Genomic DNA, 24,914 nt, shown 5'->3' on the forward strand with positions numbered 1-24,914 from the left:
TCCAGGTCGAGCTGTTGTTCACCATTTTAGCTGTAGAGGGCAGTGTCACTGGCCCATGTGGGATCCGAACCTGCTGCCCTGTTGCTCAGAGCTCGCGCTCCCAAGCCAACTCTTAACCAACGAGCCACTCGGCTGGCACTCTTAACCATTTTTAAGTGTACAGTGCAGTGGTATTAAGGATATTCATGTTGTTGTTCAACTATCACTACCATCCATCTCCAGAACTTTTTCATCTTGCAAAACTGAAACTCTGTACCCATTAGTCAATAACTCCCCATCCCCTTCCCCAGCCCCTGGCAACCATCATTTTACTTTCTGTCTCTATGGATTTGACTAATCTAGGTACTTCAAATAAGTAGAATCATAGAGTATTTGTCTTTTTGTGACTAGCTTCTTTCGTTTAGCATAATATCCCCAAACTTCTTCCTTGTTGTAGCATGTCAGAATTTCCTTCCTTTTTAAGGCTGAATAGTATTTCATTGTATGTGTATACCAAATTCTGCTTATCCATTCATCACCTATGGACACTTGGGTTGCTTTCACATTTTTAGCTGTTGTGAATAATAGCTAATCAGTATCTTTCTGAGGCAGAGATCTACTGCTTCCAACCAGAGACTAGTCTATTTTCCACCACCATTTTGGCTTAAGCTCTGTGTGGATATGAATTGAATCACTCAGAACCCACATCAAAGCTCTGGTAAGAATGAGGGAGAAAAAGGACACAGCCTCTCCACCAGTGGCACAGGCTTGTTGGTGCAGCCATGCCACTGCCCCCACTACCCAGAGGAGAGGTCTAGAGAGGGCAGAGGAGGCAGGAGGGAGAAGGTGGGCTTCCAGGGCCACAGCTAACAATGCAGAGCAACAGAAGCCACGTGAACTCCTAAATTTACCACCAGGGTCCCCTGCTCCAGAACCTCATCCTTGATTAGCTAAGCCCATGTCTCCTGCCTGTAGGAAGAAGGAGGAAGCTTCTACTGTTGTACACAGAAAGATCCACATTTGATTATGCATCTCAGCCAGTAGCTCTGTGCCCACAACAGAGTAAAGCAGCACTGCTTAGGGCCAAGGGAGATGCATGGAGAATCCTGTGATGGCTCAGGGCTCAGGAACATCCCAGTTAGCTGAGGTGAGCAGGGAAGACTCCAAGGAGAAGGTAAGTTTGAGTGGTACCTTGGAGATGGGGGGAATCAGAGAGCAGAGAGGAGGCAGGAGGGCACTTTAGTAGGGGAATTTAACACAGACCCTCTCATTCACGTAGCTGTTTAGAGCTTACAAAGTATGTTCACATGTGTAATCTCATTTCATCCTCATTGGGCTGTAGGATCCCAGAGGTACTGTCTCATTTGAGAGGCAATATAGCATAGTAATTAAGAGTGCAGTCTTTGGATTTCTGGTTAAATGCAGCAGATGGAGTGCGTGCATTTATATCTCCTCCCTCAACAAACCTCACTAAAATAAAAGTAAAGGAATATAAAAGAGGCAATGGTGGACCACAGATGTCAACACATTTTTAGAAGATGTCAAGTGAATGGAGGAGTTGGCAGAGCTGGGATAGCTGCCTACCAAGTGTTACAGCAAAGAATGCCAAAGAGGAGTCAGCCAATTGGAGACCCAGGACCAGGAAAAGAACAGTTATTGGAGACAACAGTTACCACAGAAGGTGGGAGAGAGGCTTGGGGCTAAGAACAAGGGAATGGGTTGAAAGTCTGCATAAGAAGCAGGTCCCTTCCCTATCACACCCAGACAGCTGACTACATCTTTCATACCCTGGCAGGGAATGGTTTTATTCTGTTGAAAAGCAAAGCAGAAAGGCTTCAGCCAGGAACACTGGGCACAGTGGAAATCAGGGTAGAATATCATAATGAAAGAAAGGACATTACAGGAGAATCTGAAAAGTGAGATTCTAGGGCCCATGAGACTTGTTTTCTAGAATGCTTGTGGTCAGGTGCACATCCTCTCACCTCAGGTGGAGGAAAGATCTTTAGATATTGAAAGAGAGACTAGACTAGCGATTAGAAGAGAGATTCATAGGTGTTGGAATAAAATTTATCAGAGCTAAAAGACATATGTTTTCAGAGTGAAAAGGCCCACTAAAGATGTGATGAATATAATAAATGAAAAATGAGACCATACCAAGTCTCATTAGCATAATCAGTTAGATGATGGAGGATACAGATAAAATCTTTTTCCATATGGAAAGGACAGGATACATAGAAAGGATAATCTAGAATCAGGAATGGCAACGGACTTTCAATAACCATAGTGGAGCAATGCCTTCAAAATTCTTAATAATTTCTATACCAGTCAAGCTATAAATCAACTGTGAGGGTGAAATAATGAATTTTCTGAAATTTAAGATCTCAAAATTTTTCCTTCTCATATATTCTTTCAGGAAGCTACTAAAGGAGGTGCTCCATCAAAATGAAGAATTAAACCAAGAGAAAAAGATGTGGGTCCAGGAAAAGAGGGTCCAGCCCAGAACAAATCCAAAAGGAATCCATTGACCAACTACTGTTTAGATGGCCCAGAGAGTAAGTATCCAGTGAGCCGGGAGATGGAAGGCTGCAGGAGGGACACCTTCAGGGGAAAAATAAGTGAATTAATAGATTACTTGAGGGGCGGCCAGTTAACTCAGTTGGTTAGAGCTCAGTGCTCATAACACCAAAGTTGCTGATTCGATCCCCACATGGGTCACTGAGGTGCGCCCTCCACAACTAGAATGAAAACAACTACTCGACTTGGAGCTGATGGGTCCTAGAAAAACACACTGTTCCCCAATTAAAAACAACAACAACTAATAGGATGACTTTCTAAGAAAAAATAAAATAACACTTAAAAAATAGATTACCTGATGTGTTTCACCACGTGAAAATTAGCGCTTGGAAGGTTTTCACATTCTGTTAAAGAGTTTGGGAAGAATTCATGATAAGGATATGCAAAACTAAGAAAATGAGAGAAAATGGGGGGAAGGCCATTAAAACAAGGGAAGACAAAAAAATCTGTACAAGAAAGTTAGTGCAATATTAGTTTCAGCAGTGAACTATGTGTACAAAATCAATAAGGCAAACCCTGAATATTGATTTAACTAAAAATTGTGCTATAATTATATTAGAAGGCTGCAAGGGATGTGAGTTGTGAGGATGGAGTGCTATAAGAATATTAGATTATCACCTTTCATAATAGATTAAGAACTGGTATAAAGGTATACTATTCAGAGGTAAATACCAGTAGACTCAGCTAAAGTGATTTTAAGTGGTTGCCTTGAGAAGTCGGACTTGGGGGTGGGGTATGGACTGCTGTTTTTTGGTGTGTGATAAAACTTGTAGCACTAGTTAACTTTTTTAAACCATGCACATGTATTGATTTGTTTATTAAAAAAAACATAAATGGACTATTATTCAGCCTTTAAAAAGAAGGAAGCTCTGGCAATGCTACAACATGAATGAAACTTGAAGACACTATGCTAAGTGAAATAAGTCAGTTACAAAATAGACAAACACTGTATGATCCCACTTATATGAAGTACCTAGAGCAGTCTAGTCTAGAGAGAAAGTAGAATGGTGGCTGCCAGAGGCTGCAGGCTTGGGGGAATGGGGAGTTAGTGCTTAATGGGTATAGAGTTTTAGTTTTGCAAGATGAAGAGTTCTAGAGATGGATGGTAGTGATAGTTACACAAAAATGTGAACGTACTTAATGTCACTGAACTGCAAACTTAAAAATGATTAAGATGGTAAATTTTATGCTATGTTTCTGTTTATCACAATTTAAAAAATAGAAATAATTTCTCAGCTATAAAAAAAATGAAATCTTAGCATTTGTGACAGCATAGATGTACCTAGAGGGTATTATGTTGAGTGGAATGGGTCAGACAGAGAGAGGCAGATACCCTATGATCAACAAATCAACAAAAAAGTTTAGAAATTAGTTAATATGGTAAATTTTGTCACGTGTATTTTACCACAATTAAATTGTTTTCCATTAACAGAAAAGAATGCAGCCTGTGCTTAAGATTTCCAGGAGATTAAATGTAGGATTAGAATGTAGGGATTAAATGTAAACTTCAAAAGGGCAGGGAGTTTTGCTGTCTGCTCACTGCTATATTCCTGGAGCCTGGTATAGTAGTCACTCAATAAACACATGTAGTGAACACTCAGTAAATGCTATCTATTATTATTCTTTGTATTTCTCTTCAGGACATGTCCCTTCAGGCGGGAGCATCAGCATTGCTTTTCATCATGCATATGCACACGTGTGTTCACATGCACATGTGTGTACACATGCACACAAGTATGCAGGTAAGCCTCAGGGCATATTCCTTCAAGTACTTGCTGAATGGAATTAAGAATGACTCTTCAAGGCAAGCTTCATTACCCCCACTTTTCAGATGAAGAAAATGAGGCCATATGGCCCATAAATGGGATAACCAGCATTTCCAATCTTGGTCTTCAGACTCCAAATATTCTGTTTTTCCCTCAGCAGCAGACAGCTGAAGATTCATAGAAGCACAGAGCTGAGAAATCACCTATATTTAATGGGAATGACAAATGGACTTGCTTGGTTGAAAAAGAATAGGATTTGTGCAGGGGAGGAGTGGGCGATGACTCAGAGTGCATGCTTGTCAGACGGTGGGGGAGGAGCTTGAATGTCAAGTGAAGGGGTCTGGAAATTATTCGAAAACAATGTAGAGCCATTGAAAGTCTTCATGTGAAAGCGGCCTTTTAAGAAGCTTCATTTGGCAACAGAATGCAGTGTGTACAGGAGTGGGAGGCTGGAGTATAAAGGCCTCTTAGGAGTCTGCCACAATAAAATGATAATGTTCTAAACTGGCACAATGGAGGCAGTGGCAGGAATAATGAAAAATCAGTGCAATTTATAAACCTCTAGTCAGGCTAATCAGGGAAAATGGAGAGAAGATGCACATTACCAATATCAATATCAGGAACCAGAGAGAGATGATCACTGTAGATCCTACAACAATTAAAAGGATAATAAGGGGATACCAAGAATAAAGTTACATGAATTAATTTGACAAATTGGATAAAAATACAATTTCCTTGAATTACTCAAGAAGAAATAAATAACTTGAATAGCCCTATATTTGGTAAAGAAATCACATCTTGTTTTAAGGTAAAGAATCAGCCTGTAACTTCCCACTGCTCGCTACATCAAGTCTCCAAGTTCAGTGCCACCAAAGGGCCCATCTCACTCATCTGGCTCATCCAAAGACTAGCTTAGGCTAGTTTTAAGTAGGTTTTCTTTTCTTCAAGTCAGAGAAATCTTGCCTTAATCCAGGATATTAAAGACTGAACATCAAGAATAACACAGCCTGTGGTGTCTTGTCCATGGTGCTGACACTGTGCCCCTATTCACTGCCTCAGAGTGGAGTCAGGGCCACTAAATGCATCCTCAACTCCAGAAACCCTGTACACCGTGGATTCTGTCCATGGTACTGACCACAGTTCTCATTTGCCACTACAGCACTAGTGGTCACTATTAGAGCTTATAATTCTTAGTGACACTCCCCATATTTGGAGACCCAGAAGGGTGATCCCATTTGGCTGTAACATTAGAGACCTTTGATGGTCCTGCAGTGCCCAACTCAGGCAAGGCTGAGGCCAAGCTCTGGTGACAGAAGGTATAAACAACATGGGGCATAAGACCATCAGTAGACATGTAGACAAGTCCAGGCTGCTGGGGAGACGTTTGACAAGATCAAGGCAGGGAATCAAGACCACTATCAACTGGGCAGAGCTCCAGACTTGGAGAGACTGGAGAAAAAACTAATAGAGAAAGCCTGCCATGTGGACTAAATACAACGACAGGTAATGAAAGAGGTCAGAGCCTGAAAAGCACAAAAATGTTCAGGGCATTTCTAGATACCATGTGACAAGATTAAGATAGAACCTCTCAGTCCAGATGGGCCTTGGTGGTCTGGTGAATCTGAGCCCAACTGGTTTTCTTGCTGGGAATTGACAGTTCAGTCCCCCAAAGGCAACCCATTACTATGGGCTGAGCTTTCTTGGAGGTAGAGCTTCTCCAGGTCAGGGAAAACACAGAGGCTCTTGATGTAATTTGCATATGACACTTAAATGATGGAAACAGAGATATAAGTGGGATCAACCAGAGAGGATTCCCAGAGTGGGTGCCTCTTGAGAAGAGTGGAGAATCAATTTCCAACTAACATTTTTAGTTCTAACTGTGTGCCAGGGACTATAAAAATACTTTCACTTTCACTTTCACACACACTTCCTTATTTAATCCAAACAATCCAGTGGGGAAGCTATTTTTAATCTCATGCTGTATTAATCAGAGTTCTCCAGAGAACAGAACCAATAATATATATATATATATACATATATATGTATATATATATATATATATACAAAAGAAAAACCACACACATACATACACATATATGAGGAGATTTATTGTAGTAATTGTTTCACATGGTTATGAAGGCTGAGAAGCACCACACTATACCACTGCAAGCTGGATAATCAGGGAAGCTGGTGGTATAATTCAGCCTGAGTCTGAAGACCTGAGAACAAGGAGCTTTCATGTCCGAGGGCAGGAGAAAATGGATGTCTCAGTTCAAGAAGAGAGAGACAGAGAAGGAGAGAATTCACCCTTCCTGTCTTTTTGTTCTATTTGAACCTATGAATAGATTGAATGATGCCCACCCACATTGTGAAGTTAGGTCTTTACTATGGATTTGAATGCTAATTTCTTCCAGAAACATCCTCACAGACACACTCAGATATGTTTGTTTGGGTTTTTTTTTTAAGATTTTATTGAGGAATTGGGGGAGAGGAACAGCGTTGAGGAATCTGGGAAGGGGGACAGACAAGTTGCTGTCCTTTTGTTCTTCAGTCTAGTTCTGGAGGACGTTGCTTCACTGGCCCATGTTGGTATTACCATTGCGCTCTTTCCGGGTGAGGCAGTCGCTTACCTGCCATTGCTCACGGCAGCTCATGCCCGCTGCGGGCCAGCCCCACTGCAGCCTACGCTGTTGTCCACAACTCATGGCAGCCCAGCTCCAGGTCGAGTTGTTGTTCACCATCTTAGCTGTAGAGGTCGCAGCGTCACTGGCCCGCATGTGGGATCCAAACCAGGCCCTGCTACTCAGAGCTGGCATTCCAAACCAACACGCCACTCAGCCGGCCCTCAGATATGTTTTACCAGCTACCTGGGCATTGCTTAGCTCAGTCAAGTTGACACATAAAATTAACCATCACACATACACATAGGAGAACTGGAGCCCAGAGGGGCAAATGATTTGCCCAAGGTCACATGGTCAATATAGGGCAAAGACCTTGCTTTGTCCATTGCGTGATGTAAGCTCCAAGCTGAACCCTGCACTTACTCACTCATTCTGGACCCTTAAGAAGATAGGGTCTTTTGAAAAGGCCATCTGTCCTTCTACCAGCTGCACCTAGCATGGCCCAATGAGATGGGTACCAGCTATGCCCTCCTCTTTTGGTCAGGAGCAGCTAGAGGAGCTTTGATCACCCATTAGGCCTAGCAGTTGGAGGAGATTTGAAGACTTCAGCTGGCAAGGAGGGGAAGAAACCTCTGTGGAGGGAGGGAGCTGGTAGTGATGGAGGTGGGAGAGGACTGGCTCCCTGCTGCTCTCAGAATGATTCTCACCTGCCAATCAATGGCCATGGCTGATGGCTGGAGACTCACACGCAAGTGCTAATCAGCTCCATTGACACATGCAGGCTGGGGCTACAATCCATTTTCACATGGAATGGCAGATCGATTCCTCATTCTCTGCAGTCCCCAGCCAGCCTCATCAGGCCATCCATTTTTGAGGGGCTGAGAAGCTGGTTAACACCCTGCACCTCCAGACACTTGCAAGCTTTGGCCTTCTCTATATTCTCCCCAGATACAATCTGGCTACCCAAACCATTGCCAGGCAGAACAGTACAGTGGAACTCTGGTCTAGGAGTCCAACAGGCCTAGGTTCCAGTCTCAGATCACTATTTAACTTTGTGAACTTGGACAAGTCACTTCAACTCGTCTAACCTCAGTTTTTTCATCTGAATAATGGGGATAAAAATCTCAGCTCTGCAGGGTCTCTCTGAGGATCCCAATTATATCTAGTGAATGCAAAGTTGGAAGATGTTGAAAAATATAGCTAATATAAAACACAGGGTTCTGCTCCTAGAAGAATAGGTTCTTTCCCCAAACCTGATCCTCCCCTTTTACCTTAAGCCCTGTCCTTGAAATCTGATAATTCTGGGAGGGAGGTTCTGTTGACATAGGCCTAGAAGAGATTTTCCTCCTCTCTCCACGTATGTTAAGTAGCCAAAACAGCTATCCTGACGTGATCAGACCTTTTGGTGAGGGTCTGTATATTCTGGAAACTGACTTAGAAGCAGCAGAAACCAAGCAGGCAGGAGAGGACTCAGCCAAGGTCAGGTGGAGTGCCTGGGAAAAGGGTGTTTTTAGGGCTCTGTGTAAATTTCTGGGCTTATTGCCTACTCTTAAAACTGAAATCTCACTCATGTTGACAGATACTTTTACTCATAAGTTTTATTTAATTTCAGGAAAGGGGACCATGTTCTAGAGATGTCCTTCATATTCTTCCCCACAGATATCCCCTTCCAAAAGGAGGAGTACTCCATATCCCTCCATCCTCTCCCCTGGTCATTGATGATTAGATGGGACTAGGGAACATTTGCCCTTAGTTGGGCCAATCAGATTTTTTTCTAACTTCACGTGCATTGGGGCAGCCGTAATAGTGTATGTGGGAACAGAGGAAGCCAGTTTCCCTGAGAGAAGGATGGAGCAGATATGCAGAAAAATTAAGAGGCAAGAAATTATGGGGTCCTGAGAGACAGTAATGGGGGGAGTTGCTGTCTGATGATTTTCTAGTTCCAGATCTAGTGGGGTTGATTGGGGTTCAGTGAGTTTCTCATGTCCTTCCAATAACAACAAACTTTTATTAAGCTAGATCGGGTGTACTTCTGTTCCTCGCTGCCAAATAGCCCTCTACCTAGAACAGACATCAGTGAACAACTGCTGCTTTAACTTTTTCTTCTTAAACAAAACACCTAGTGTTAATATCGATGTGTTAAGTGGGACAATTACCAAACACTGAATTAGAAGCTGTTTGGCCATGGAACAGGTCTTCCAAAGTGCTTCTGAATTAGCATCCGCACACTGCACATACCCTGGAGGTAGAGTATCACTCATTCATTTAAAAAGTATTCAGTAAATATCAAGTAATACTGTGATTCAGATACCACACTCTGTACTGGGGGTACAAAGGAGCAAAACACACAAATTTTCTGCCTATAAGAGGCTTGCATTCTGCTGGGCTCACTTTTTCTCATATATAAAATGGAAATAATAGGAGTATTAAATAATTGAAACAGTTGATTGAATCACATTAATCAAATGATTTAAATGCATAAATAAGACCTAATGTGTCCTGGGAGCTGTTATACATCCTCTTCATATATTAATTAACTCACTTAATTATGATATCATCCTTATGAGGCAGCCTATCATCATTTCTGTTTTCAGATTACAAAGTTGAGGCACAGAGAAGTTAAGTACCCTGCCCAAGTTTACACAGAGCTGAGATTTGAACCCAGTCTGCCTGGCTATGACCCATGCCCTTAACCATTATGTCATACTGCTTCTCAGCATAAATGAATACCATCCTAAGTCAGGGATGAATCTGCGTAAGTTGCTCTGGTCTCACCGTGGCCCATTTCCCCAAGTGAGGGCCAGGAAGCTAAGCAGATCTAAATAGTCACTAAGAATAAAGAGCTTCATAAACAACATCTGGAGCTAGAGCAGTGCACAGAACTTGGACCCAGGATGCTAGGAAGGAGCTCTGGCCAACTGCCTGTCCCACCTCGGGGTCTGCACAGCCATCTGAACTCCCCCAGACCTGCCAGGTCTGCTGAGCCCTCCAGGGATATTACTGCCAGGTCACTCACATGGATAGCTGCTTAGTGAATATCTCAGAGAGCTAGCTGCCCAGCCCAGGGCCTGCATTTCCGGACTATGTTCTGAGTTCCTTTTTCTCCAGAGCATTCGTAGCCAGCTGCCCTGGTCCGGAAGTTTTCTCACATCCATACCCTCCTCACCAGCCCCTGTCCTGAGCACACCATTTCCCACTGGATGATGCTAAGAGAATATGTGCCTGACTATGTCATGCTCTTGCTTTAAAAGCAATGGCTCCCTTTAAGATGTTACCATTAGGGGGAATGGAGTGTAGTATATCTTGGAACTCTCAGCACTACTTTGCAACTTTTCTGTAAATCGAAATTTATTCCAAAATAAAAATTTTATTAAAAAAAGTAAAGGCTCACCACACCCCTTACCCTGTTATCCAAGATGCCCTGGCAAACCCCTGCTCCCCATTGCCTTCTCACTATTCCTTGAGGATGCCATCCTGTTCGAAACCTCAGTACCATTACATGGTTTGGAATGCCCTTCTTCACACCATTAACTTTCTATCCTGTCAGCCTGATGGGTTCCTAGCCAGTTGTCTTATTTATCAAACATTTAGGTAGTACTATGTGCGACTATGTATGTAGTACTAGTGCTATGTCCTAAGCACTTTACAAATATTCACTCATGTAATCTTTACAGCAACCCCATGATGAAGGTACTATTATTAACCCATTTTACAGATGGGGGAACTGAGGCACAGAGCAGTTCAGTAACGTGCCCAAACCACACAGAGGTGGTATTCAAACCTAGGCACTCTGGATCCAGACTCCATGCTCTTAACCAGTACACTGTGCTGCCTTTTCAGCTTTCAGAATTCAGCTCAAATGACACCTTCTCTAGAAGTCTTCTTTGGCTTCTTTCCAACACAGTTACTCTTTTCTCCCCTCTCAGGTCCCATAACCCTTTGGTCATTCATTTATTCATCCATTCACTCATGCATTCAGTATTCATCAAAACATATTTATTGACCACTCACTATGGCCTATTATTTTCTAGGCACTGGGAATCTATCCATCTACAATAGTCTGTATAATCCTATACTGGAATTATTTGTTGATCCCTCTCTCTCCTTGTGGATTACTCCTTGAAGGTGTTAAACTTTGTAACTCCTTTAGAATCTTGCACAGAACCTGGCATGCACTTTGTCCTCTGTAAATGTGTTTTTGCAGAAATAAATGAATAGTTATCAAGAATGGTGATGACAGCAATGATAACTGTCAACCATTCAGATGAATGTGGTGTGCGACAGCAACAGTGTGGGCCAGGGGCCAGGTACATCATCACAGTCAAGCCCCAGGCCAGGAAGCTCCTGAGGAGATGACAAGTACCTTCTGCATGTAGATGAAGCCGTTGTTGTCACTATGATTATTTCTGTTATTAGTGTTGGTGTTATGTGACAGTGCGGCATGTGCCAGCAGCAAGCTGGCCTGCCACACTTCCTCGTGGCAGGAGAAGCATCACAGAAGCAAATGCTCTTAGAGGACGAGCAGCAAGGGGGACCAGGCTCAGGATGGTTTTTCAGCCTGGAAACTCAGCATTCCAAACATCAGTTCTGGGTGGCTGGGTCAGGACACATTTGCATCTTACTCTCGTCTCCACAGTCCAAAGCCATAGATATATCGGGGAGTGGGGATATAGAGGAGGAGTGCTATGGAGCAGGAACCTCCAGATTAAAGGGCCCTAATCCAGAGGGCTCATCAACTTTCCTTGGATCTCTGAATGGGTGATGGGGTAGTTAGGGGTGGGCTCCAGGTGGAAGTTGGATTTGGAGTGGGAATGGGAGGGGGGAGTGGGAATGGGAGGGGTCCTGAATTCCTTTATAGTCCCAACCCCTGGGAGGAGATATACCCGGCTTCCTGGTTCTGTGTAATCTCCTTGGAAACCATAAGTCAAATGGCACAAATGACACTTCTGATGTTTGTGCAGAATAAGTCCTCTGTGACTTTTCCTGAAGGACCCCAGAATCACTATCTTGAATGATTACAGGTTTCTTGGGCCACTGGAATTCTCTAAGCGTCATTAGGTCTATTCCCCTGCCTCTGGACAAGTGGTTGAAACAATTATAGGTGTTAAACAGCAATTGGTTGCCAGGGATGTGTTTGGTGCAGTCAGTTTCAGACAGTACAAGGCAGCAACAGATTTCTGATCATGGACCACTTCAATTCTACTGGGGCTGAGTCAGCCCCTGTGGTTTTTGGCCATCAACAGATGTGACTGCAGAGTTGTGCTTTTGGCCATCAACAGATGTGACTGCCCTGGTCCCTGGGGGTAATGCAAGGAGCAGGAAGGTGTCATTTGTCAGACAGCCTCTGGGATGCTAGAGTCAGCTGGTGAAAACACCAGCCAGCCCTGGTTGTTGTGTTTTAGGCCAACCACATACTCCTGGGATGATAGGGGTCGGGGAACTGGGAGATTTTCTAGGGGGATGCCTTCCTTTCCAGGTGGAGAAGCTAAAGTTTAGAGTACAAAACCCAGTCACAGAGTTTGCCCAATATCTAAGTCCCTGGTTTTCAATTTAACTTCTTTCCCCAGGACTGGCTTCATTCTAAAGCCTTCTGACAGCCAAATTTCTTTTTCCCAGGTCAGTAAAGGGGAATCAGGAGAGAGATCTTGAAATTTGAGAAGGTTCTTATTTATCCTGGCTCTTTTTCTCTAAGACTCTGCTTCTGTCATCTCACAGTACCTTGGGCCAGGAAGGATATTGCCTTCCAGGGTATTCATTCCAAAACTGCACAGTTAACCTGTTTGTGCTTTAGTCTTTCTCTAGTCACCCCAAACATACCCTCATCCATCCCTGGCCTTCTCCCCTGCCCTGCCTCTCCAGTTGAGACTTTGACGGGCTGCCTTCCCCTTTGTTACACTGTGGCTTGGTACCCTGTCTTCTGTTTGGCCTAATTCCCCTCTGGCCCAAACTCTCCTGTAATAAATTTCCTTCTGATACAGCCCTGATACATCCACCTTCCACACTGGGTGGATGACTATGATGGACAGTTCTTCTTGGACATTGATTGGTCCTTTATGTAAGTACTGTACAACTCTGGGCCTTTGAAAATGGTGAATAGGATAATAATAATTTATTAAATGCATACTGTATGCCAGGCACCAGGCTAAGCATTTTGTCTTATCTCATTTCATCCTCACAACTATATAAGTACTATCATGTTTATTCCCCCATTTTATAGAAAATGAAACAGACTCAAAAATGTTGAACATCTTGGTTAAGGTCTCCCAACTGGTAAGTGTTAGAGCCAAGATTTCAACCCTGGCTTGTTTTATTTCCAAATACAAGCTTTTATTTTTTTCCCCTTGTCTGATTGCTGTTGTAGCTAGGACTTCCAATACTATGTTGAATAGAAGTGGTGATAGTGGGCATCTTTGTCTTGTTCCTGATCTTAGAGGAAGAGTTTTCACCTTTTCACCATTGAGTATATATTAGCTGTGGGTTTGTCATATACAGCCTTTATTATAATATATTGAGGTATGTTCCTTCCATACCCACTTTGTTGCGAGTTTTTATCATAAAAGAATGATGAATTTGTCAAGTGCTTTTTCTGCATCACTGAAATGATCATATGATTTTTATCCTTTATTTTGCTGATGTGATGTATCACATTGATTGATTTATGGATGTTGACCCATCTTTGCATCCCTGGGATAAATCCCACTTGGTAATGGTGTATAATCTTTTTAATGTATTGTTGAATCTGGTTTGCTAATATTTTGTTGAGAATTTTTGCATCTAAGTTCATTAAGGATGCTGATCTTTAAGTTTCTTTTTTTGTAATGTCTTTGTCTGGTTTTGGTATCATGGAAATGCTGGTTTCAAAGAGTGAGTTTAGAAGCACTCCTTCCTCTTTAACTTTTTGAAATAGTTTAAGAAGGATAGGTATTAATTCTTTTTTAAATGTTTGGTAGAAGGTCGGCCGAGTGGCTCAGTTGGTTAGCGTTCACTCAAGAGTGTAAGCTCTGAGCAACAGGGTAGCCAGTTCAATACCAGGCCCGAGCTGAGCTGCCACTGAGCTGCCAACAGGTGGCAGGATGGCTCAGCTAAAAAAATAAAAAATAAAAAATAAATAAATGTTGGTAGAATTCACCTGTGAAGTTGTCTGATCCTGTAGTTTTTGTTGTTGGGAGTTTTTTTTTTATTACTGTTTCAATTTAATTACTGGTAATAGGTCTGTTTAGATATTCTATTTCTTCATGGTTCAGTCTTGGAAGATTATATGCTTCTAGAAATTTATTAATTTCTTCTTGAATTTTTGGCATATAATTATTTGTAGTATTCTTTAATGATTCTTTGTATTTCTGTGATGTCAGCTGTAACTTCTCTTTCATTTATGATTTTATTTACTTGGGATCGCTCTTTTTTTATTGATGAGCTTGGCTAATGGTTTGTTAATTATGTTTATCTTCTCAAAGAAACAACTCTTAGTTTTATTGATATTTTCTATTGTTTTTTATTTCTATTTTATTTATTTCCACTCTGATCTTATTTCCTTCCCTCTGTTTACTTTGGGTTTTGTTTATTCTTTTTTTTCTAGTTTCTTTAGGTGTAGAGTGTTTATTTGGGACTTTTCTTGTTTCTTGAGGTAGTTCTGTATAGCTATGAACTTCCCTCTTAGAACTGCTTCTGCTGCATCCCATAACTAGGATCACTTTTGGTACCAATTATTTTAGATTGAATTTTCTTGAAGCAGAACCAAAATGAGAATGCTTATTCAAGTCATTTACCAAAGGAGTAACAGAAGCAAGATTGGGCAGGGACAGAAGCTAAGCGAGAATGTGGTCTTGGCTGGACACTAGCTTTAGACTGACAAAAGAGATAGTTGTGAGTTATCGACCAACATTTATAGTAGCTGGGGGTTGGCAGCTATCAGAGGTAGGTAAAAGGAATATGGGCAAGGCATCAACAGTATCCAATACTTTAACATTCCTAAATATTTAGGGGTGAGCCTCTGATCTTTAGTCCAACACTGTCACAACCCTATTGTCTAACTCACAGAGTCTTTTGAGTGTGGGTTACAATGGTGCTTCCATGTCAAGCTTGGGCTTGGAAGTCTTGGCAAGGCCGGTAGCCTCCCACATTATGGCCATATTCCCTAGATACACTAGGGTTCATGAAGGATCAGGATATGGTTTCTTATATCCATGGAACTAACCGAACTATCATCCCTTTCCCATCTAAGAAATTTCTCTCCCAAGAGAAATACAAAGCAAATCTCTCTTCTGAATGTCTCTTTTATAAATAAGGAAATTAAGGCTTAATGAATTTTACACTAAGATTGGAAAGGTAGAGCTAGGATCAGAGTTAGGTGTTGATTTACAGGACTCCTATTACACTAGAGGTCAGCAAACTATGGCCCATGGGCCAAATCTGTCTCTCTTCTCCCTCCTCACCTGCTTTTGTTTTATTAGAACATAGACATGGTCACTTGCTTATGTACTGGCTATGACTGCTTTTTGTGCTATAATGGCATCATTGAGTAGTTGTGACAGACACTGTATGGCCTGCAAAGCCAAAAATATTTACTATCTAGCCTTTTACAGAAAAAGTTGGCTACAACATGCTGTTTCTGGAACCTCCACAGACACTTTTGCTATTCCAAGACTCAGTTATTCTAAGACTTTAAGTGGCGGAGAAATTCTCCCTGATTCCTAGTGAGATAGTACAAGTTAGGTCTTGAAAATCCACTTTCTTGTATATTAACAAGAAGTCAGGAGAATCTCTGGTGTGACTTAGCTAGAGAAGATTTCAAATGAGTCCTAGAGAAGAGAGGGATAAGCCTACTTAAAAGATCCTTGGTCCTTTTTAAAAAGATTGTGGATCTTCCAGTTCAGAATTCTGCAGCCTTTGTGAATGAATGAATGAATGAATGAATATTGGTATGTATGAAGGAAAAAGGTCTGGAAGGATACAGATATCTGGTGGGTAGTTAGTTACCTTTGGTGGAAGGAGAGGTGTTTAACTCTACCTTTTTCTGTAGTGTGTGTGTGTGTGTGTGTGTGTGTGTGTGTAGTATAACTACATACTTTTGCAATTAAAAAACACAAACACACACAATGACAGAGAAAGAGGGAGAAAAAGAAAGGCTTGAGAAAGGCTTCCCAGTGGTCTTTAAGAAAAGGATTTCTAGGATGATGGATGCATCTGTGTTCATAGTGGGATGGTTGACTTAATGACCTCCTTGCCCCTGGCATCCATCCCATGATAGATGGGCTGCCCCAAACTCCTCAGGGTCTATGTTCCTTCATGGGCAGAGAACTGGAAAAAACATTCAGAATAGAGTAAGGGCTACAACTTTCTGCAGAAGCAAACTGATTGCATAGTTGTGTTTGAGATATAATTGCAACTGTGTTTCTGTTTCTCAGGAAGCTAGTATGGCTGGTATGAAGACTGAATTGTGGATGTCAGAAATCAATCATGGAATATTTCAGCTTTTTCCAGAATGGCTGCAAGATATAAAGAGATGGCTGTACTTTTTCCTATTTTAAAAAAATGAGTAATGCACGTGCATTGTGAAACATTCAAACAATACAAATGTGTATAAAATAAAAAGTGAAAGACCTCCCTTCCAATCACTCTTACCAGAGGTAACAACTACATATAATTTGAGGTTAGAACATCTGTAAATATATCTTTTTCCACTCATATTCAAAAAACAAAATGGCATCATGCTACACATAGGAGTGGATTTTTATTTTTACTTAATATAGCTGGGCCACATGGAATATATGAGTATATTTAGATTCATTTTATTCTTTTTAATGGCTGCATAATATTCCACTGCATGAGTGGATCACACTTTATATAACAATTTCTCTATTTATGGACATTTCAGTTGGTCCTCCTCCCCTTTCTTCTTTTTTGCTGTTGCAGTGCTGCAATGAAAATCTCTGCATACAGATATTTAGGTATTATGTGTGTGCATATATTTGTTTAGGACACATAAAAAGTTATGTACATTTAAAATTTAATAGATACTCAATTGTCCTCTATAAAAAGGTCATGACAATTTACAATCTCTCCAACAATTTATAATTTCTTAGTGCTTCTTATTTCTCATTTTCCTAACTACTGTTAAGGTTGTGGATCATTCCATTTATTGGCTATTTGTGTTGGTTCTTTTCTGAATTGCATGTTCTTAACCGTTGGCCATTTAAAAATCATGTTATTTTCCCCCCATTGACTTCTAAAAATAAATGCCTTTTAAGTTACAGATATTAACTATTTCATATATTGAAACACATTCTCAATTTATACAACAGGTGCCCAAAAAAATGTATACATATTTTAAGAAAGGAAAAAAAAACTATTAAAATTGTAATACTCAATATACACCGATAACAAAAGATGAATACACATCACGTGTATACATTTTTTTGGCACCTCCGATATTTATGTTTGAACATTATGATGACTTTCACCATATACAGAGTTTATGTAGCCAAATTGTCAATCTTTTCCTACACTGTTTCTGGGTTCCCTGTCATGCTTAGAAACACATGTCCCTTCCAAACATCATCAAATTATTCTTTTTTCTTCCATTGTTTTAATGATTTTAGTCTTCATGCTTATATCTTTAACTCAAGCATATTTTATTTCTGTGAAACATGTAACTAGGGTTCCTGTCAAGTTTATTTTTCTCCAATATGGCTTGCTGGGTTTTTGGAGACATTTTACGGAGCAACAGCCACCTAAGGACATATGCCTTTTAGATACTCACATGTGATAGGTACTTTACATATAGTGCGTGATTTCATCCTCAAGCGAGTTTTAAACTCTTAATTTAGATATAAAGAGACTGGGTATTACATAACGTAAGCGGCCCATAAAGCCGGCATTACACTAGACCTGACGGCCAAGAGACGAACGGAAATTAATAGCCCGACGCCACGCCCACTTTCCAACCTCTCGCGACAGTTGTACGTCATCAGAGAGCGCCAGGGGCCGGGGCAGTCGCGCGGCTTGCGTAAAGCGAAACTACGGTCCGCAGTGCTGTCTCACGGGTGAGGCCGAGAAGCCTGCGAGTCCCGTTGTCTGTCGAGCCTGCAACCCCCGGCGTCCCGCCATCATGGAGTACCTCATCGGCATTCAGGGCCCCGACTATGTCCTTGTCGCCTCCGACCGGGTGGCCGCTAGCAACATTGTCCAGATGAAGGACGGTGAGAGGAAGCCGGGGAGGCCCGGCCAGGCCTGGGTATAGGGGCAGCCCGGAAGAAGTTCGTGGGGTGGGGGTTGAGTACCAGGGATGTCTGGGAGGTGGAACCCCGCCTGCCCTGATCTGCACTTGCTTATTTTTTTATAATTAGGAAACAGGCGGACAAGCTCAGGGCTTTAACATTTGCTCCTTCCAGTGCTCTCAGGTCTGCGCTCTCCTCTGGCCTTCGCTAAAAGCTTGCTAGGCGACAGTTGCCTAAGGGAATTCAGTTTTTAAGTGTTTAAGTGCCTACCGGGCACCAGGCTTTTTAGACCTCAGAATCTCTGATGAATTTCCTGTTGCTTCTAATGAGGTTAGATTGCTCGCAGAATAAGATGGATTCTGGGTTGAGTGAGACGGTGTGACTAGAAACTTTATTTCTCTTCCGCTGCCTGAATCCTCCCGTATCTCAATTCTGATCCTCCTCTTCCAGTTTTCCAGGGCACTGGCTGTCACATTTTTATTATATTTAAGTAGTTAGGGGAGTTCGGAGACTATAGCCCTAGTCACTTATTTGCTTTATGACTTTGTACAAATTATTTTGCAGTGCCCCCAATTTCCTCATCTGTTAAATTAGGTTGTTAATACTCACCTCACAAGCTTGTAGGGAGGATTGAATGAAAGTTTTGTGCAAATGCTTAGTGCAGTGGCAGATACTTATTAGTAGTAATAATACTAAGCACTTACGTATCAGGTGCTGTTTTAAGCAATTTACATTAACTTGTTTAACTTTTTGAGGTAGGCACTATTATATTGCCACTTTGGAGATGTTAGTTTTGAGACGTAGAGGTTAAGAAATTTGCCCAACGTCACAAGTTGCAGAACCTAGTTTCGAACCTATGCAGTTCGACTCCATATCTTTTACCCATAACTACTATACATACTGTCTCCCAGTAGTCAGTATTCAATAAATAATTGTTTAAAGATTTTTGGTTGTTGATCTGCGGAGTCTAAGAGTGTGTTTTCGTGATTGACCATAGACATGTTACTGTTGAAAAAGTATTATGCTTTGGCTCAGATGACTTAATGTTCACGTGACAAATAGATTTGGGGCACCTATGTACCCTTTGTAGTGCTAGGTGCTGATGGGATGCAAAGAAGAAGATGTGGCCTGTATCTTAAAAGAAGTTGCAGTTTAACAAAGGACTCAGATATGTATACAGATAATTATAGCACAAGCTGAAAAATTATGCTGCATGTGAAAAGTACAATCAAACTTCTCAGGTAGTGCAGAGGAAGAAGAGATTGTTTTTTAGGTAATCCAGAGGAAGAAGAGATTCTTTCTGGTTGTAGAGCTTAGGGAAAGCTTTGAGGGGCAGAGAATAGTTCATTTTGGGTTTAAGGAAAGAAAAATTATTAAACCTAGAGTTTCTTGAAGTATGTGAACAAAGGGAAAAAGTGTCCACCACTGGTTGTGTGACAACCTGTCAGGTTTTCATCACTTGGGGAGATGGAAAGAACTCTGAGGGACTTTGCTTGAGTTCTGTTACTTCAGAAGAAAAAAAGAGAGAATGAAGGTGGTTTGTTAAACATCTGTGCGGTATGGATTGTTCTGTAAGTCAAATTACTGTGTGAAATTCCATGATTAGTTTGTAGAAGTTCTATTTAAAAACCATGCTTTCCAAAGGAGTAAATTTGTTTTTAGAATAAATCTGTCCATTATTTTGAATACTAAGACCTTTGACATGCAAGAGATTTTGGCATGAAGTAGTGTCTAAGTAGAGCAATAACCAAGTCAATACCTTTACAGGTGTTCTGTTTCATCATATATAATGTATGTTAAATCACTTCAAAAAGTAGAATGTGCGATAATAAAGGGATTAGCAAAAAAAAAAAAAAAGTAGAATGTGCTTTAAGCCTGCTTATGTACACAGTACTTCTAGGTGTTATAAGGGGTGCAGTGTATTAGGCATAATCCATAGAGTGGTCTAAGACATTAAGAAAACAAGGAAATAAATACTACAAGATGATTTTATATGATAAAAGAAGTATCGGTAGTGTTAGGTTAGCTTTTAAATTGACGATTTCAGGAGTAAATCTTAAGGGTATTCAGAGAAAAGAAAGATCACTGTGGTGTGGAAGAAAGATGCATTTGAGTTAGTTCTTGGAAATGGTTGGAAATAATTACATTCAACTTAGTCTCTAATTTACCCTATAGTCTTTTCTGGTATAAAAAGTTTTGTAATAGGAGCTTTGGAATTGTATGAGAACTTTTTCCTACCTTTCGTTTTGTGAAGGAACTTGTGTAGAGTAGGCAAGGATGCTGAAAATCAGCAACATTTTGGGATTCGTTTTCTCCTAAGTATAAAATGAGAATGATACTGTCTATCAGTGTTTTTGGTTTGTCACTTTGTAAGATATTTTAATACTATAGAGAAGATACTATATTTCCCAGAAATTGCTTGCTTATTTTCAGTTTGGTAATATGCCACATTTCATATCTCTTGTTTCCTGGTCTACATAGAATTGTTCAGAGTACTCCAACACACACAGAATGCTTTTTTTTTTCTTCCTGGATTCTTGTAGCATGTACAATCTGAACTACATTGTCTAACACTGAGTCTAATAATATTGTACATGCACAGTTTTCCCCACCTATGAATTAGGTAGCAATTAAATCGTGGTACCATTTTATACTAGGGCTTAGAGAGGGCAAATAATTTAACCAAATTCAGAGTGTTGAGCCCAGATTATAAATAACTAAGGTCTTCTGGGTTCTAGTCCAGTTGGCTTTCCACAGAATGGTACACTGATGTTCATTTTGTTGTCCATTTGTTTCATGTATGTGGATCTTTCAAGTTCTTTGTCAAGGATCAGAAATTCCCTAGAGCTACATAGGCTGTTTCCTACACAACTCAGGGAGTTGTTCACATCTATCACTTTTGGTTTTTATATCCCCTTTTACTACTCACTAGACATGCAATAAATGTTTAAAAAACACTTTTGACCTTGTATTAAGGTCAACAACTTTTTTCTCATTATGAAAATAATGCAAACTTAAGTAATGTTTTCGTACAAAAACAATGCATATTAACTATAGATATTTTAGGAAATACTGATAAGCAAAGAGAAGGAAAGAAAATTGCCTACACTCTTGCCACTGGCATCAAATACTCTTTTGGTCCTTTTTTTTTGCATAGATAATATAGCTATAAGTGAATTTTTTTCTGTTTTAAACAAGTTTACAAACTAATAGTCTTTAAATCTCCTATAGTCTATTACAAATAAAAGTTGTTTAGGAGTTTAAAGGCAATTTGATTCTACACACGTGTGTGTGTGTGTGTGTGTGTGTGTGTGTGTGTGTGTGTGTGTTTGCAGTCTAAGCCATATTACTGGTATCTACAACTCTCAAATGTTTGTGAAGTATTTGACTGTAGCACTTTGTTCTTTAAATCCTATTAAGGGATTTTGACATTTCAGAAGCTTTCAAATAGGAAACATGTCTCCCAGGGAAGGTCATTCAGCACTATTTGAAAAATGAAAAGTGAAAGTGAGAGATAGGAAGATTTAGGCTTTTTCTGAAGCTGCAGCCTGAATGTGGAGTTTTCTTCCTTAGGCACTATTTATTTATCTATCTAATCTGAATGAGTCTGGTTTAGCTAGATAAGATTAGAGTATTAGGATTTTTGAGGTGTTTTTAAAAAGTTTAGTGTTAAAATATTCGTTAGAGTTTTTGTTTTGGCACTCATATTAATTTTTTCTTTGCTTTGGAAATGAAGGTAGTTTACTTTTTAAATGTGATTTATAGTCTCAGTTGATTTCTTTCTTGAGATGGCTCCTTAATTTTAATTGTAGCACTAGTCCTTTTTATATATGCTTTTATATGTGTAGAAATATAATAATTAATATTTGTAGAGACATTTCAGGGCTTTGCAATTGTGAGCCTAAAGATAATGGCCCTTGGCTTGATTCCTTCAGTTTCTTTTTTTTTTTCTTTTTTTTTTTTTTAGCTGAACCATCCTGCCACCTATTGACAGCTCAGTGGCTGCTCAGCTCGGGCTGGGACTCAAACTGCTGTTGCTCAGAGCTCGCACTCTTGAGCGAGCTCTTAACCAACTGAGCCACTCGACCGGCCCTTCCTTCAGTTTCTTTGATTGGTTCTGTTCTTTGCGTTTCAGATGCCTTTAAATGTTTTTAACTGTATTTTCAATTGTCAGCTTTCATATATATTCTCCAGCTGAAGGTGACGTTAATAAAATATGCCAATGGGTTTTACATGGAAAGTGAAGAGAGTAATTAATTAATACAGTTCCCTATTAAAGTCTTTTAAAAACAGTGATTAGTCAAAATATTCAATGTAGTAATTGTTTATGGTTGCCTATATAATAGGAAATTTCTGATAAGATAATTTCTAACACTCTTTTTCTTTGAGCAGATCATGACAAGATGTTTAAGATGAGTGAAAAAATCTTACTCCTGTGTGTTGGAGAGGCTGGAGACACTGTACAGTTTGCAGAATATATTCAGAAAAACGTGCAACTTTATAAGATGCGAAATGGTGGGTAATACTTAGAATATAGTAGCTTTGGTTGGTTTGTCTTTAACTTTGAACTGAAGGAGAGTATTCTCTACTGGTAGCTCTACACATGAACAGACCAGTGTGGTCATATTTTTATTTGAGTCTTCCTATTTTTGAAACCTTATCTAGACCCTCCTGATTCTAAAGATTTTCTACAAAAATTCCAGAGCAGAAAAGAGAACCATCATAACACAGATACTTGGGGAGGGGGTGGGGGAATCTAACACCATCTTGGAGATGGGCATGGTAATATCAGACTTTGTAAGTGTTAGGTATTTCAAAGGATGTGATTTGAGCTAAAAAGTATATCTGAATCTCAGACCTAAAAGACCTAAGTTAAACTTGGTTTTACTCTTTTTTTATTTGACAAGTCACTTATCCTCTCTGGGCCTTTTATTTTCCTTATCTCTAAAATGGAATTATAATAGTTTTAATGAATAGTATATATGAAAATGCTTTGTAAACTTAAAGCTCTGTGTAATTGTAGGAGATTTACTGTGTCATAAAAGGGCTCTGCCTTGCAGTTCTGGTAGGTTTCTGTCTAGGAAGATAATTATGTTTTTGTGAGTTGTTTTATGTGTTCTCCCTGGGGCTAATGAACTTATCCACTGGGAAAGCCCCATTCAAATAATACTAGCCACCAGTCCTCTGATCCAGAAATGTTTATAGTAACGCTGTACCAGAAAGAACCTTACTTTTAGTTACTTACTTCCCAGTTTAATAACACTGTTACACATAGCACTGGTATAATGTGGAGCTGTGAAGGAACTTAATTTGAACATAATTATATATGAAACATGACTAGGTGTGATCCATTTGTATAGTTTTTTAGGCAGCAAATTTAGCATCGTGCATTTAATTCCATAAATATTTTTTGAGGGCTTCCTCTGTGTTAAGTACTCTGCCTCGTATCATAGAGATATCAAAGGTAAACACGAGGGGCCGGCCGAGTGGTGCGTTGGTTAAGAACTGGCTTGGGACGCCAGAGGGCCCCGGTTCGGATCCCACATATGAAGGCCAGTGACACTGCCTTCCACAGCTTAAAAAAAAAAAAAGGTGAACACGACTCAGTCTCTCTCCTCTCCTCTCCCCCTCCCTCTCCCCTCCCCCTCACCTCTCCCTTCCTTCCCTCCCCTCCCCCCGTCAGGAACCTAAACCACATGTATTTAGATTTAATCAAGCTTAGAATATTTCCAGAGTTATTTTTTAGTGGTTCTTTTTTTAGCCTACATGGCAGGTGAAGGATGCCAGTCATGCTTCTGAAGTATAGTAGGTACAGCAGTACTTCACTGTCCTGTTCTGGGAGAGGGAGGAAGAGTACATCAGAGTGGAGAGAGTTGCTTGTTACATGGGTGTTAGGGCCTAAAGTCAGTGCATAAAACAAAAACCATGTATGGTTAAAATTGCCCTTAAAACCCCTGAAATTACCTGTCAAGTGTAGTTTTGTGTATGTAACCTTACACAGTAATTCTTATGCATATTAAAGTTTAGGAACTGAGCTAAAATAAGAGAAAGAAAAACTATATGCAGATGGCATCAGACTTTTTCTGCTTTTAAGATAACTGTCAAATCATTAATTCTGTTTAAGGGATTAGGTGGAGCATCGGAAGGTATCCCTGCTTGTCCAGAATTGCTTCCATTATGATTTAATATGTGCGCATAGACTTGTGGGGTGAAATTCATTAATATTATATATATGAAAGCACCTAGCATAGGCCCTGAAACATAGTAGCTGTCCAGTAAGTATTTGTTAGAATTTTAATCTAAATCTTACCTGATATGACATTGGTGCTTAAGATGTTGTAGGGAATAACTTAACCACATGCTCTCTTTCCAAACTGGAATTTTCTGTGTGGGTCTGCTGAGTTGTGGGTCATGCTTGTGTCTTTTGGTACTAGTCCCATTTAACCGGGGGTTAAGTTCCAAAGTGAGTGCACTATTAAGTGCACACTTGATGCCATTCCTTTGGGCTGTATTTTTGTTGGCATTACAACCTTTTTTAGAGGTTTTGTGCTTGAGATACTCTTTTTAGAAATGTTGTAGGTAGTGATGGAAACAATATTTTGGTGGCTTGTACTTTTGAAAATTTTACTTTTTTTAAAGATTTTATTGGGGAATTGGAGGAGGGGAACAGTGTTGGGGAATCGGGGAAGGGGAACAGACAAGTTGCTGTCCTTTTGTTCTTCAGTCTAGTTGTGGAGGACATTGCTTCATTGACTCAT

At 40.3% G+C, this 24,914-nt stretch overlaps 1 protein-coding gene across 3 annotated transcripts in view; it reads left to right on the forward strand.

Annotated features, from left to right (window-relative positions):
* Nucleotides 1-17,929: 17,929 nt before the first annotated feature.
* Nucleotides 17,930-24,914, forward strand: part of PSMB2 (proteasome 20S subunit beta 2) — a 30,430-nt gene continuing 23,445 nt past the window's right edge. Inside the window, exons 1-2 of one of the 3 annotated variants that reach the window (XM_019656926.1) lie at nt 17,930-18,138; nt 22,549-22,671. In XM_019656926.1, the coding sequence (XP_019512471.1) occupies nt 18,048-18,138; nt 22,549-22,671 (214 nt within the window). In that variant the 5' untranslated portion in view covers nt 17,930-18,047. Of the gene's footprint in view, nt 18,139-18,367; nt 19,714-22,548; nt 22,672-24,914 lie in introns of those variants that run through there. The other 2 variants (XM_019656935.1, XM_019656942.1) reach the window with 2 other exon arrangements.

The sequence above is a fragment of the Hipposideros armiger genome, unplaced genomic scaffold (genome assembly GCF_001890085.2).
Source record: "Hipposideros armiger isolate ML-2016 unplaced genomic scaffold, ASM189008v1 scaffold_10, whole genome shotgun sequence".
Classification (NCBI taxonomy): Eukaryota; Metazoa; Chordata; class Mammalia; order Chiroptera; family Hipposideridae; genus Hipposideros; species Hipposideros armiger.